The sequence below is a fragment of the Mirounga leonina genome, unplaced genomic scaffold (genome assembly GCF_011800145.1).
Source record: "Mirounga leonina isolate KUSES-001 unplaced genomic scaffold, KU_Mleo_1.0 Mir_125, whole genome shotgun sequence".
Taxonomy (NCBI): Eukaryota; Metazoa; Chordata; class Mammalia; order Carnivora; family Phocidae; genus Mirounga; species Mirounga leonina.
In genome coordinates this window covers 75,969,400-75,984,310 of record NW_023270305.1, presented here as the reverse complement: position 1 = coordinate 75,984,310, position 14,911 = coordinate 75,969,400, and the positions used below count along the sequence as shown (strand labels likewise).

Genomic DNA, 14,911 nt, shown 5'->3' with positions numbered 1-14,911 from the left:
GATAGAGGTGTGTTTATTCTACAGTGAGCAAAGCCTCACTTATGAAATGTGTGCTTAGGATTTCAGAATTGGTATGTCTGCTAGGATCCCTTGTTTTTCAAAATCATGTGGTATTTTGGCAGCAACTGCTGGGAATCCACCAAATCTTTCTCTCCTCTTCCATGCTAAGAAAGCTGTAGCTGGGCCCAGAGTCCCCCAACTAGGGACTCCATTTCCCAGCCCCCTTTGCAGCTGACTGTGAGGTCATGTGACTTGGCTGTCGGCTGCCGAAGACCAGGGGAGTGTGGGTGTGTCTTTCGCCACCGTTCCTTTCCTCAGGAGCCAAACACAGCCCTGGCTGCAGCCAAAATTCACCACAAAGATGAAGACAGTGCCCTGGAAAGTTAATGGGAAACTGGATGAAAGCAACCTGAGTTGAGCAACCCCATGAGCAGAGAGCCCACCTAGCTGACGTGGACCTCAATAAGAAGGAAACAAGCTTACTGTTTTAGAGATTTTATTGATTGAGAAAGAAAGAGAGTGAGAGTGGTAGGAGCAGAGGGAGAGGGAGAGAGAGAACCTCAAGCAGAGCCCAACGTGTGGCTTGATCCAATGACCTTGAGATCACGACCTTAGCCCAAATCAAGAGTTGGATGCTTAATTGACTGAGCCACCCAGGCACCCCCAAGAAGTTTGCTCTTTGACATCAAACCCATGCTCCTGGCTTCCATGGATGCTGCATTCTTGGCAGCTGAACCCTAAAATCTTAGGATATGGCCTGGACAGCCAGTCTCTGAAACATATTTCTACCCTTGCCCATGAAGGACAGACCTTAGCCATAAAGCAAGTTGGCAGTACAACTGTGACCATTATTGCCACCATATAATCAGCCTCTACCATGGACCAGGCCTGCACTAGATCCTTTAAATACGCTATTTCCTTTATTCTTTGCGGGTCCCCCCCCTTGGCTGGAGGAGTTCTGCCATTTATGAGGTGAGGACGCTGAGGTGCACAAATGCTCCATGGCTTGCCCAGGATCACACAGAGAACAAGGCGGCCCTGGGGCTTGGCCTGTCCCCTTCCAGAACACATGTCCTTCCCCTCCACTGCCCATGTGCTTCCAACCTGACCCCCAACTTCAGAGGTTCAGGGCCTCACTGCTTTTGGACACAGCCCATATCCCCCCCCATCACTATCGGCTGAGGTAAGCAGAGAATGTAGGAAATACTTAACATGGTGGTTTTTTGTTTTTTGGTTTTTTTTAATTAGAGAGGGAGAGCGCACGAGCCAGGGGAGGGACAGAGGAAGAGGGAGAAGCAGACTCCCCGCTGAGCAGGGAACCTGACTCGGGGCTCAATCCCAGGCTATGAGATCATGACCTGGGCCAAAGGTAGACGCTTAATCCACTGAGCCATCCAGGCGCCCCCATAGTGGGGTTTTTAGTCCAAAGCAACATGTGCTGTAATTTACGTTGGGGAAATAGCAAAGTAGGAATTGATCTAGAATTTTGTTGCTCGGCTTGGTTGTCAGAATGTCTCAGAGAAACTTTGCTTTCATCTCATCCCAGCAACAGGGATCAAGATTCAAGACAAAAAGGTAGTGGATTTTTAGGGGTAGTCAGAATTAGGATGACACTTCTGAGGCTTATTTGTGTCTCATTTTCTGAAGCAAGGCTCTCCCAAGGAGCTTCTGGAACAGTTATTACCATCGTTGCTGCCCAGGCCCCACAGAAAAAAATTCAGGTGCCCCAGGGCTAAAGAGAAGATGTAAACCAAAAGCCAACAAGCACCACTTTCCCTGCAGACCTCAGGGAAGGAGATAAGAACTTGGTAGTCATGCATTGTCTTAGGAAAGCAAAGTTCATTATAGGTTTGGTGAGGCTGGAGAGAATTCTGAAGGTGACGGATCGGTAGTCTGAGGTGAAGACTAACTGGCTGGAGTGACTTAGTGGGGCCATGATTGTTTTTAAAAGTGGGCGACCGCGGGTACCTGGGTGGCTCAATTGCTTAAGCGACTGCCTTCAGCTCAGGTCATGATCTTGGAGTCCCTGGATCAAGTCCCACATCGGGCTCCCTGCTCGGCAGGGAGTCTGCTTCTCCCTCTGACCCTCCCCCCTCTCATGTGCTCTCTCTCATTCTCTCTCTCTCAAATAAATAAATAAAATCTTAAAAAAAAGTAGGGGACCCAGTTGTGACCCCCATTGTTCAAATAGTCTCCCCACTGTCATCTTATCATTAATTTCCTGTGGTCATTCCAGCTTGGTTAGTAACGTCAAGGTTCTAGTTTTCCTGAAGTTGTTTTGTCCTAGGAGGTGTTAGACACCAGATTCTCGGCTTACTCTTCATGGGCTTGGTGCTAATTTTGGTAAGAACATAGTCTTATACACTGAAAGAGCAATGATACTTTATTTAAAATATATACAAAATTATTACTTTAAAACATATATATTACTGTCCAACATACATCATGTAACACTGATTAATAGAAATTTGGATACTTTCATTCATTCAGTTTGTGATTTCTTTTGCTCCTGAAGAGCATTCTCTTAAACGTCCACCAGAGGGGAGGGCCCAGGGGCCTGTTACCCTGGGGGGTGTAGCTGTGCTTTTGGACACCACTGAAGCCATGCAACTCGTCTTGTGGGAACTGAAGGCAAAACCTGGCCCTGTCTGGTGCACTAGGGACACAGAGCTGATGGGACCCACCTCGATCGAGCACATGCCAACTGCCAGTCTTCGGTCTCTCTCTCTCTCGTCTGCGTATCGATGGATGGGGGAGTTGGTGAGAAAGTGGCGATTATTTCCTCGACAGACCTTCCTTTGGGCTTAGGTTAATGTAAATCATGTTCTCTTTCTTTGCCTCTGTCACCAGTATCATAGGAAGAGAGCATTAGAACGGGGAGTTGGCCTCTTAACACAATCTTGGAAAGGAAATGAGAAAAGAGACAAAAAGAGAGCTTCTGTGCTGTTAGACCAAATTCAAATTATGATTATCTGAGATAAATTGGACACCTGCTTTTCGTCACATGCCTTATGCATCACTATTCCCCACAGTGCCTTGCACCTACTAGGCACTTAATAAATGCTCATTGCATGGATAAATAAACAAACGCAGGGGATTGGGTGACTCTGAGTAGGAAACATACATACCTAGAATCTGAGCGTCTGCGAAATGGCAAGGGACTCTAGAGATCATCTAGACCTCCTTCCTCACTTGGCAAATGGGGAAACCAAGACCGGGAGAAGTGTGGTGAAACAGGACTAGCTGTTGACAGAGTTAGACTTGCAATCAGATTTTCTGAATCTCTCCTTGAATTTCCCACTCTCTTCAGATCTGAAACTGTAACAAGAGCTCAGTGGCTTCGGTGGCATGCCTGAACTTGAAAATCATCCCCTTCATCAGAAGCTCCTGGTGGTAATGGGTGGCCCTGGGCACAGTGGCCAAGTGGACGACACAAGCAGAAAGGTCCCCTCCAGGCAGCTTTAGTCCTGGGGTCCTGGTCCCAGCTGGGGTCAGAGGCCCCAGGTTCGGGCAGGTGGCCCAGACAGCAGCAGTCAGACTGTGGATCTGAATGAGGTAGGAGGAAGGCAGAGCTCAATGGGGAACCGCTCAGTGGGTCAGGTGTTTATGAGGCCCCCCGCCCCTCCCCCAGCCCCAGTGCTGAAGTCCATGCCACAGCTCACCAAGACTGTAGCCTCAGGGCGTTGAGAGGAAACATAAAACAAGCCCACTGGCCACTTCTGAAACTGAAAGCAAGTCACTATGGATACTTGCTGAAAAGATGAATTATGGGAAAAGTGGGTTTCTTCTGTGCACGGGATGAATGGCATGAAACAAAGGGAGGCACGGGGAACAGTGGAGGGAAAGAGAGAAGGGGCAGGGGGACTGTCACGGCCGACAGGGAGGGCTTCAGGGCCCGGGGACAGGGCTGGGCCAGGTAGGAGCGGTTGGGTACGTGCAGGGGGTGGGCTTCTCATTTCAGCTGAGCTACCCCTAATCATTCTCTGGGCTTCGAGCCACTGACACCTCCCATGTGTCCCACTGGGCAACTGAAAAGCACAGGGGCTCACTCTGCTTCCTGGTGTGATTTGGTTTCTAGAAAGGATGATTCGGCATGATCAGAAATGCACACCCGACCAACATAAAGAGCCTCGCGTATTTCCCATGCTCCACAAAAATAAATACCTGAAGAATGCTGGCGTCGAATGAAATGAGTGGTAACCCATGAGATGATCCCTACTGGGTTTCCCATCTCAGAGCAGGCACCACAGGGTTGCTCGGAAGCAGGTGCACAGGGGAGCTCTTTAGACAGAGCCTTCCTCCGGCCCCACACTCAAGTGCTTGCTCCCTGCCCCCCTCCCTAACTTTCTGCCCCCATATGCCCACCCCATTCCCGCTTTGTCTCAACGACCTTCCAGTTTCCATCAGACCCCAATACGGCTCTTCTCCAGCGAGGAACAAAAATAATTCATCTTGCAGACCTGGGAGCCGCCACCTATCCGGTAACAAATGGTACCTTTGTGCTTACAGGGAGGGCCGCCAAAAATGCTGACTACCAACCGCAAAGGCGCCAGGACGCGGAGCAGAAGGACGCGTGAACTCTGCCCTGGAACCAGTCCCCGTCCTCCCCCTGCCTGTGTCCTAAACGGCGGACTGGTTTTCATTGCACACGTAGACGGTGCTCGGCTGGATTCTCCTCCGGATCCGCTCAGGCACTTTGGGGAGGATTTGGACGGTCTGGGGCAGCAACTCAATGCAGGCCTCGCGGAATTTTTTGATTCTCCAGCAGTAGACGATGGGGTTGAAGACGGACTTGAGGTAGCTGAGCCACAGGACGCAGGAGCTGGTGGTGTAGAAAGAGGAGCTGCAGTAGAAGCCCCGGCTGAACACCGACAGAAGGCTGTAGACGGAGTGCGGCAGCCAGCAGAGCGAGAAGCCCACGAAGAGGATCAGGATGGTGGTGCAGGCCTTGGTCTTGAAGCTCAAGTCCAGGCTGACCTGCTGTTGCCGCTGCAGCTGCCGCAGGCCGGCCCTGGTGAGCTGTCTGAGGTCCAGGCTGTCGGACTGGTTGTGCACGCGGATGGCGTTCTTGCGGACCGTGTGCAGGATGCACAGGTAGGAGCACAGCATGACGCCGAAGGGCACGAAGAACACGGCCACCACCAGCGCCACCACGTAGGCGCGCTCCGCCGGGAACTCCGTGTAGCCCAGCACGCACTGGGGGGCCCGCGCCGGCACCTCCACGAACGTCCGGCCCGTCAGCGAGGGCGCCGACGCGCAGAACGACAGCGCCCAGGAGACGGCGATGATCCTCTTGGCCCGCCGCGGGTTCAGCCTGTCCTGCCGTTGGACGATGATGAGGAAGCGGTCCACGCTGATGATGAGCAGGATGGCCACGCCCTCCAGGACAAAAAACCAGTACAGGGTGGCCGAGAGGCGGCAGAAGTAATCCCCAAAGTGCCAGTGGACTGTGATCAGGGTGACGGCGGTGAAGGGCATGCAGCATAAGGACAGCATGATGTCACAGAAGGCCAGCGTGGCCAGCAACAGGTTGATGGCGGAGCGCATGGCTGGCCGCTGATACACGATGATGCAGACCACGGAATTGCCAAGGAATCCCACCACGATCATCAGCATCATGATTATCGCCAAGGATATCCTGAGGGGGGTGGGTGGTGTGGTGACCCCAGAGTCCGACACATTGCTCCCGTTCAGCAGCAAGTACTGGTAGGTCTCAGTGCTGGAACTGTTGCAGGCCATCATGGAAAAAAACTAGGAGCCGGGACAGAAAGGACTGGAAGGACTCCCCTCAGCGCTTTGGTGGCTGCCATTTTCTGTCTGGGATCTCCAGCGCATTGGAATGGTAGTGAGAAACGTCTTTCTTTGGGAACAGTAGCCAGGATTTGCAATTCATCAATCACAGCCTCATCATCTGCATGACAACTGGATGCTCTCTGTAGCCTAGAGCAGAGAGGAGCAGGGGAGAGAAGGGAGTGAGACTTGCCAAGCACATTTTGCATACAGCAGTATTTAGATTTTACAGGTATTATAATCATTGCAGTGGAGAGAAAGAATGACTCATTGATTTACCATTCGGGACAAGGCTGGGCAGTCACAAATACTGTGAGCCTTGTCAGGTAGGCCAGGGAAATCTAATCAGACCTACTTTGTGTGGGATGAGGAAGTGAATACTCTGTAGTCAATATTTATGTCATGAACATGCATTTAATAAATTTTATTGTAAGGAACCTGACCAAATGAAGCTTTGGACAAGCCAACTTCCTTTAGAATGCCAGCTTCATGAGGGCAGGGATTTGTGTGTGTGTCCTGTTCTCTGCTGTATCCGCAGCACTTAGAATGGTGCCAGGCACAGAGAAGATGCCCAGTGTTGAGGTGAAGTTAATGAATACATGGTAGTTGATGTTGTTGCTACAATATTTGTTTAACTTTATTTTTTTCAAGATTTTATTTATTTATTTGACAGACAGAGCACAAGCAGGGGGAACGACAGGCAGAGGGAAAGGGAGAAGCAGGCTTCCCACTGAGCAGGGAGCCTGGTGTGGGCCTGGATCCCAGGACCCTGGGATCATGACCTGAGCCAAAGGCAGATGCTTAACCAACTGAGCCACCCAGGTGCCCCTTAACTTTATTTTGAGGTAAGTGTAGATTCACATGCAGTTGTAAGAAAAAAAATTCAGTGAGATCTCATAAGCCCTTCGCCCGCTTTTCCCTAATAGTAACGTCTTCAGTTACGGTAGTGTTGCCATAGGATTACTTTTGGAAATGCTGATGGAAAGGAGGAAACTCTCCCTAAAGGCAAGTTCTTTTATTTATTTATTTTTTTTTTTTAAAGATTTTATTTATTTATTTGAGACAGAGAGAATGAGAGACAGAGAGCATGAGAGGGAGGAGGGTCAGAGGGAGAAGCAGACCCCCTGCCGAGCAGGGAGCCCGATGCGGGACTCGATCCAGGCACTCGATCCCGGGACTCCAGGATCATGACCTGAGCCGAAGGCAGTCGCTTAACCAACTGAGCCACCCAGGCGCCCAAGGCAAGTTCTTTTAATAGATAATGTTAATTTTTATTTCGTGTCTCATAGGTGTGGTAAGAACAGTGTCCGGTAGCTCATGTGTGGAGTCAGATTGCCTGGGCTGGGCAAAGTCTGCATCCACCACTTATCTGTCACGGGGCACCCTCTGGCAGGCTGCTTAACCTCTGCTGATAGGACCTCCTCCCCTGTAGCCTAGGAGTAATAATTCCTACGACAGAGGAGCTGCACAGATTAAATGCGAGAATCCCCCCAGAGTGATTTAACCACACCCAGATCGTAGACAGTATTCAATACATGTTAACTGTTATCCTTGGAGCCCCAACGGAAACCAATCACAATGTTACAATAGCTATTGCTTCCTTTGTATGTTATACACAGGGGCGCGTTTGCATCTGTTCTAGACCAGCCCGCAGGTGAAGCGGATCTGGGTACCCAGGGTGAGGATGTTCGTCGCACATTTCCAGTTGCCTGCCCCCTCCCCATTTTCAATACAGGCATACCTAGTTTAGCGACACTTCTCTTTATTGTGCTTTGCAGATGATTGCGTTTTGTTTGTTTACAAATTGAAGGCTTGTGGTTATCCTGTGTCCAACAAGTCTATCAGCACCCTTTTCCCAACAGCGTTTGCTCACTTTGTGTCTCTGTGTCACATTTTGGTAATTCTTCCAATAGGTCAAACTTCTTCATTATTATTATATTTGAATTGCTGCGATCTCACGTTAAAACATTAATGAATGAGGAGTTGCTTCTTATGGATGAGTAAAGAAAGTGGTTTCTTGAGATGGAATCTCCTCCCGGTGAAGATGCCGTGAAGATGGTTGAAATGACAATAAAGCATTCAGACTATTACATGAACTTAGTTGATAAAGCAGCGGCAGGTTTGAGGATGGACTCCAATTTTGAAAGAGGTTCTACTGTGGGTAAACTGCTACCAAACAGCATCGCCTGCTACAGAGAAATCGCTCATGAAAGGAAGAGTTGATCCGTGTGGCGAACATCATCTTTGTCTCATTTTTAAGAAATTGCTACAGGGACCAGCATGGCGGTGGTGGAGGACAAGGAGAGAAAAAAAAAGAAAGAAAGAAAGAAATTACCCTGGCCCCCAGCCTTCAGCAACCACCACCCTGATCAGTCAGCAGCCATCGACATGGAGGCAAGACCCTCCCCCAGCAAAAAGATTACGAATTGCTGAAAACTCAGATGATGGCTAGCATTTTTTAGCAATAAAGTATTTTAAAATTAAGGTATGTACATTGTTGTTTTTTTTTTAAGATATAATGCTGTTGCACACTTAATAGACTACAGTTTAGTGTAAGGACAACTTTTATATGCACCGGGAAACCAAAAAAGTCATTGACTCACTCTATTGCGACATTCGCTTTATTGCAGTGTCTGGAACGGAACCTGCAATATCTCCGAGGTGTGCTTGTACAGCTGATTAGACGGGCAGCCTTCATAAGGGCAGCTAACGCGTAGCCTGGCCAATGATGGCAGAGCCAAAATGCTCTCCCTTAGTGCAGCTGGAAATCTGAACTAGGAAATACTGCGCCACTATGTAACAAAAGGGTATATAGAGAGAAGTCTCAAGGCCACAAACGTATGGTGGATACTCTGCTTTTGCTTCTCCAGATCTTCTGGCTACTTTCTCCGGAGACTGGGCCCCCTTCGCCTCTGGTGGGAGGGGAGGGTGGGGAGGGCTTTCTTGCTCTGGCTCCCTCCCACCTGGTTGTGGTTGGCAGTGGTTTATTCCTCTCCAAAGCTCTCAACACCTCCAGGCAGCCTCCCCTACAAGCCCAGCCCTCTCTGCAGATTCCCTACTGCTCCCTGACTCAACCTGAAGGCTTAGGGGTGACGGGGCTTCCGAGGCTGCTAGCCCAGGGTGCCTCTCCAGCCCTCCTGGGTTTCCCTTAACCTGACCTCTCTTTTGACGAGAATCAGGGGCTGATTTCCTTCCTATCTACACCCTGACTGATACAAGGGGTCCTGGCAGACCAGAGCTATGAGGAAGCAGAAACTCAGTAAGTAGCTATGAGGAGGTAGAGAAAAGTGACATGTGTGTAGTATAAGGAACAGAAACACAGGGAAAACTACCTCAGTTCCTGACAGGTTTCCAATTAAAGTTGCATTTCCAAATGTATATCAATATTTACGCCTTTGTTTTTAATTGCATTCTTAGCTTTTCGCTTTCATGTAGCTGTTGGCCGTTTGTATGGCTTCTTTGGGAAAATGTGTAATCAAGTCCTTTGCCTATTTTTTTTCCATCGGATTTGTTTTTTTGTTTTGTTTTGTTTTGTTTTTTTGCTCTTGGGTTGTATTTCTTTATATATTTATATATATATTTTCTTATATATTTTGGCTATTAACCCCTTACAGATACATGGTTTGCGAATATTTTCTCCCGTTCTGTAGGCTGCCTTCTCATTTTGCTGATGGTTTCTTTTGCTGTGCAGAAGCTATTTAGTTTGACATCATCCTGCTTGTTTATTTTTTTTTTCTTTCTTTTTTTTTTTTTTAAAGATTTTATTTACTTATTCATGAGAGAGAGAGAGAGAGGCAGAGGGAGAAGCAGACTCCCTGCCAAGCAGGGAGCCCGATGCGGGACTCGATCCAGGGACTCCAGGATCATGACCTGAGCTGAAGGCAGTTGCTTAACCAACTGAGCCACCCAGGCGCCCTTCTGCTTGTTTATTTTTGCTTTTTGTTGCTTGTTGATGTCATATCCAAAAAATCATTGCCAAGACCAATGTCAAGGAGCCATTTTCCTATGTTGTCTTCTAGTAGTTTTGGGTCTTACCTTTAAGCCTTTAATCGATTTCAGGTTAATTTTTTGTGAGTGGTGTGAGATAGGGGTCCAATTTCATTCTTCTGTTTGTGAATACCTGGTTTTCCCAGCACCATTTATTGGAGACTGTCTTTTCCCCACTGAGTATCCCTTGTCAAATATTAGTTGACCATGCAAGTATGGGCTTATTTCTGGGCTCTCAATTCTGTTCCATTGATGTATATGTCTGTTTTTATATTAGTACCATACCATTTGGATTATGATAGCTTTGTAATAAAGTTTGAAATCAGGAATGGTGATGCCTTTAGCTTGACCTTCTTTCTCAGGATTGCTTTAGCTATTCAAAATCTTTATTAGTTTTTTGTTTTTGTTTTTTTTTTTTTTTTGCTGCTGTCATGTTTCCTTGATTTTTTATGATCCCTGTGGTCATGGATTGGTGTCTGCCCATCTGAGGAAGTAGGCACTTCTTCTAGTCTTTACAGACTGGCTTCAGCAGGCAAGCTGGTCTAGAGATTCTAGGTGGGTCATCTGGTGGTGTCTGGGGCAATAGGTGGGTAGGCCTGATGCTTGAGTACAATGGGCCAGGCTTGGGGTTTGAGCCTGCAGTTATAGGCCTGAGACCGGGTCTGTGTGGGTAGGCCTGGATCCTGGGTCCACAGGGGCCAACCAGGCTCTAAGGACCACTGAGGTGGGCCCCAAGTCTGGATTCAGAGGGCTCGGTCCAGAGGCTGGGGACATGGGGATGGCCTATAAACTGGGGCTTCAGGGGCAGATATGGAGATGGGTCTGCAGGGGCCAGGCCAGTGTTGGAGTAAGCCAGGAATCTAAGTCTGTGAGAGCTGTTTTAGAGTGTGAGTCTATGGGGGCTGATTGGGGCTGGGATGGGCCAGGGGCCTGGGTCAGTCCATAATAGTTGGCCTGGACCTGGGGCTGATTGAGAGCTAGAGGCCGCAGGAGCTGCTGGGTCAGCAGGAGCCAGCTGACACTGGGGTGAGCAGGGAGCCTGGGTTCACAGGAAGCCGCTGGGAGCTTGGTACCCTGGGAGCCACCTAGGGCCGCAGGAATTGGCATGGTGCTGGGGGTCCCTGGTGAAGTCAGGTGGTCACTTTTCTTCTCCCACAGAGACAGTGTCTCTCTCTGTGCTGGGCTGCCAGGTTTGGGGTGGGGGGTGATGGAAGGAATGTGAATCTGTCTTTCCTTGCCTCCTTTGTTATTTCCAGGATAGAGGATTCATTTAGCTTGACAAATGTTTCCTTAAGATGGAATACACTTTTAAATTGTTAAACAATATATCATTCCTTATGTACTTCATTTTAAAATCACCAAATAGTGGGGCGCCTGGGTGGCTCAGTCGGTTAAGCATCTGCCTTTGGCTCAGGTCATGATCTCACAGTCCTGGGATCGAGCCCTGCATCGGGCTCCCTGCTCAGCGGAGAGCCTGCTTCTCTCTCTCCCTCTGCAGCTCCCCCTGCTTGTGCTCTCTATCTGTCTCTCTCAGTGTCAAATAAATAAATAAATAATCTTTTTAAAAAATCACAGAATAGTAATATAAAATAAACACGCAGAAGTCTGTTGTATTTCTATACACTAACAATGAAGCAACAGAAAGAGAAATCAAGGAATCGATCCCATTTACAACTGCACCAAAAACCATAAGGTACCTAGAAATAAACCTAACCAAAGAAGCAAAAGATCTGTACTCTAAAAACTATAGAACACTTATGAAAGAAATTGAGGAAGACAAGAAGAAATGGAAAAACATTCCATGCTCATAAGATTAGAAGAACAAATATTGTTAAAATGTCTATGCTACGCAAAACAGTCTACACATTCAATGCAATCAACCCCTATCAAAATACCATCAACATTTTTCACAGAGCTGGAACAAACAATCCTAAAATTTGTATGGAACTAGAAAAGACCCCAAATAGCCAAAGTAATGTTGAAAGAGAAAACAAAGTTAGAGGCATCTCAATTCCAGACTTCAAGCTGTATTACAAAGGTGTAATCATCAAGACAGGATGGTGCTGGCACAAAAACAGACACATAGATCAACGGAACAGAATAGAGAGCCCAGAAATGGACCCTCAACTCTATGGTCAACTAATCAACAAAACAGGAGGGAATATCCAATGGAAATAAGACAGTCTCTTCAACAAATGGTATTGGGAAAATTGGACAGCCATATGCACAAAAATGAAATTAGACCATTTTCTTACACCACACACAAAAATAGACTCAAAATGGATGAAATACCTAAATGTGAAACAGGAATCCATCAAAATCCTAGAGGAAAACACAGGCAGCAACCTCTTTGACCTCAGTCGCAGCAACTTCTTGCTAGACACATCTCCAAAGGCAAGGGAAACAAAGGCAAAAATGAACTATTGGGACTCCATCAAGATAAAAAGCTTTTGCACAGCAAAGGAAATAGTTGACAAAACCAAAAGACAACCGACAGAATGGGAGAAGATACTTGCAAATGTCTTATCAGATAAAGGGCTAGTATCCAAAATCCATAAAGAACTTATCAAATTCAACAAACCAAAAACCAAAAAATTCAATCAAGAAATGGGCAGAAGACATGAATAGGCATTTCTCCAAAGAAGACATACAAATGGCCAAAAGGCACATGAAAAAGTGCTCAACATCACTCAGTATCAGGGAAGAACAAATCAAAACCACAATGAGATACACCCTCACACCTGTGAGATTGGCTAAAATTAACAAGTCAGGAAACAACAGATGTTGGCGAGGATGTGGAGAAAGGGGAACCCTCCTACACTGTTGGTGGGAATGCAAGCTGGTCCAGCCACTCTGGAAAACAGTATGGAGGTTCCTCAAAAAGTTAAAAAGAGAACTATCCAATGGGGCCCAGTAATTGCACTACTAGGTGTTTATCCAAAGGATACAAACATAGTGATCCAAAGGGGCACATGCACCCCAATGTTTATAGCAGCAATGTCCACAATAGCCAAATGATGGAAAGAGCCCAGATGTCCATTGACAGATGAATGGATAAAGAAGATGTGGTCTATCTATCTATACAATGGAATATTACTCAACCATCAAAAAGAATGAAATATTGCCATTTGCAACGACATGGATGGAACCAGAGGGGGTTATTATGCTAAACAAAATAAGTCAGTCAGAGAAAGACAAATACCATATGATTTCACTCATATGTGGAATTTAAGAAACAAAACAGATGAACATAGGGGAAGGGCAGGAAAAATACAATAAAACAAAAACAGAGAGGGAAGCAAACCATAAGAGACTCTTAACTGTAGAGAACAAACTGAGGGTTGCTGGAGGGGTGGTGGGTGGGGGGATGGGGTGATTTGGGTGATGGGCAGTAAGGAGGGCACTTGAAGTAATGAGAACTGGGTGTTATATGCAACTGATGAATCACTAAATTCTACCCCTGAAACTAATAATACACTATATGTTAACTAAATTGAATTTAACTAAATTAAAAAAATAATAAAATTGCCCAAGAGTATGATAAAATTTTAAAATGTAGGAATCTAATGAACCAACAATTTGACGAAATGTTCTTTTTACAGGCCCAGGTTTGTTTTTTTTTTTAATTTTGGGAAATAAATGTATAATAATTTCAATAAAAGGAGTGTTGTAGTTATAAATGCAAGGTGAAGAGTGGCCAGAGAACCAGCAGGGAGGGGAGGCCATACCTGCATCGCTGTTGCCATGGCAAAGGATCACGTGGCAGAACTTCCCTGGGGTGGTGCAGGCAAGGCCTGAAGATGAACCCTAGGGATACACCTGGCCCACTCCAGACTCTTCCATGGCTAAAGGCACCAAAGTGCAAGCAGTAAAAGGAAACTTGAATTTTTTTCATCCTTCTACTTTCCACCAGAGACAAAACATGGGAGTCAGGTAAGAATTAGACTTGACAAAAGCATCCAGAGACCCTGCAGGGGCACACTTTGACCTCCTGCTTTTCTTCTTCCAAAGCCCTCATCCTGCTTTCCACTTATCAACCCACTTCTTCCTCTGTGCTTGCAAGAAGTGGCTTTTTTTCCTAAGCTCCTTATGAAAGGTTTCATAGGAACGCTCTACTGTCAGGTAGTCTGGGGTCCCCTGTATCTCAAATTGAAGGGATATGGTGAAATAAAATTTCGGGAGACTGAACACCATGCCAGCTAGCCTAAAGTTTCCGCAGTTGGTGGTATCTTGGTGATGCTACCTCAGTTTAGATACAACCAGTCCTCAATGCGATAGGCCTAGAACTTGATTTGGCCAAGCACGCCCAGAACGGGTTCGTCTCTCAATGGTGGGTCCAGTCGTCCAAACTCCTGGAGGGTGAGCTGTATACCAGAAGCCTGGTGTGTTATTCTATCTCTCAGGCAGACCACAAATGTTTGCATTAGCGTGATACAGCATTTTTGTGCCTCAGTTTTCTGAACTGTGAAATGGGGATAATTACCTATCTCTTCCCAGAGTTTTAAAATACATGTACAATGCCTGGTACAAAGAGGGACGTTACTAAATAATTACTAAACTAATAATTAATCAATCAATTTCACATCTCTCATTATTTCAAGTTCATGGGTTTCTGTCTCTTGGGTCAAAGAGTAGGAACTGTGACATGCTGATATGAAGCCCTCACGGATTAAGCTCCTCCTGGAGCACAGGATAAGGGGCACTGAGTAGAAAATACACCCTTTCGTGTCCGAGTACCTGTAGATCCTAGCTGGTAGCGAGTCCTTCACCTGCACCCTTGTGATGCTGTAAGATTGGATTGTCCCTACCATGATAGTGACAGAGAGTGATTTCATGCTTCACCAAATGAATGGATAGTGTGGAGAATTTTCTTTTTTTTAAATGTGTTGTGTCTTGTGGTCGAATCAGATTGAAATTGTTTGGGCTTCCGGCCAAAAACTTGTCTTAGACATTTTAATTTAGCATTTTGGTCACAGTCCTGTTGTTAATGTCCAAATCAGTAACACTTTTATTACCAGGCACTTTGGCAAGTTAAAGATCAAAGTAAAAGGTAACAAGTGAACAAGGAATGTTTCACTACTGATCCTTCAGTTTGAAACAGCACTCATCATCTCTCTGGTGGCTTTCACTCTGA

The 14,911-nt window shown here is 46.6% G+C and overlaps 1 protein-coding gene across 1 annotated transcript in view; it reads right to left on the bottom strand.

Annotated features, from left to right (window-relative positions):
- Positions 1–3,626: 3,626 nt before the first annotated feature.
- The window catches only part of GPR45 (G protein-coupled receptor 45), an 81,892-nt gene continuing 70,607 nt past the window's right edge, over positions 3,627–14,911 (bottom strand). The window contains exon 2 of the mRNA XM_035001869.1: positions 3,627–5,940. Within this exon, the coding sequence (XP_034857760.1) occupies positions 4,621–5,742 (1,122 nt within the window). The 5' untranslated portion in view covers positions 5,743–5,940 and the 3' untranslated portion in view covers positions 3,627–4,620. The remainder of the gene's footprint in view (positions 5,941–14,911) is intronic.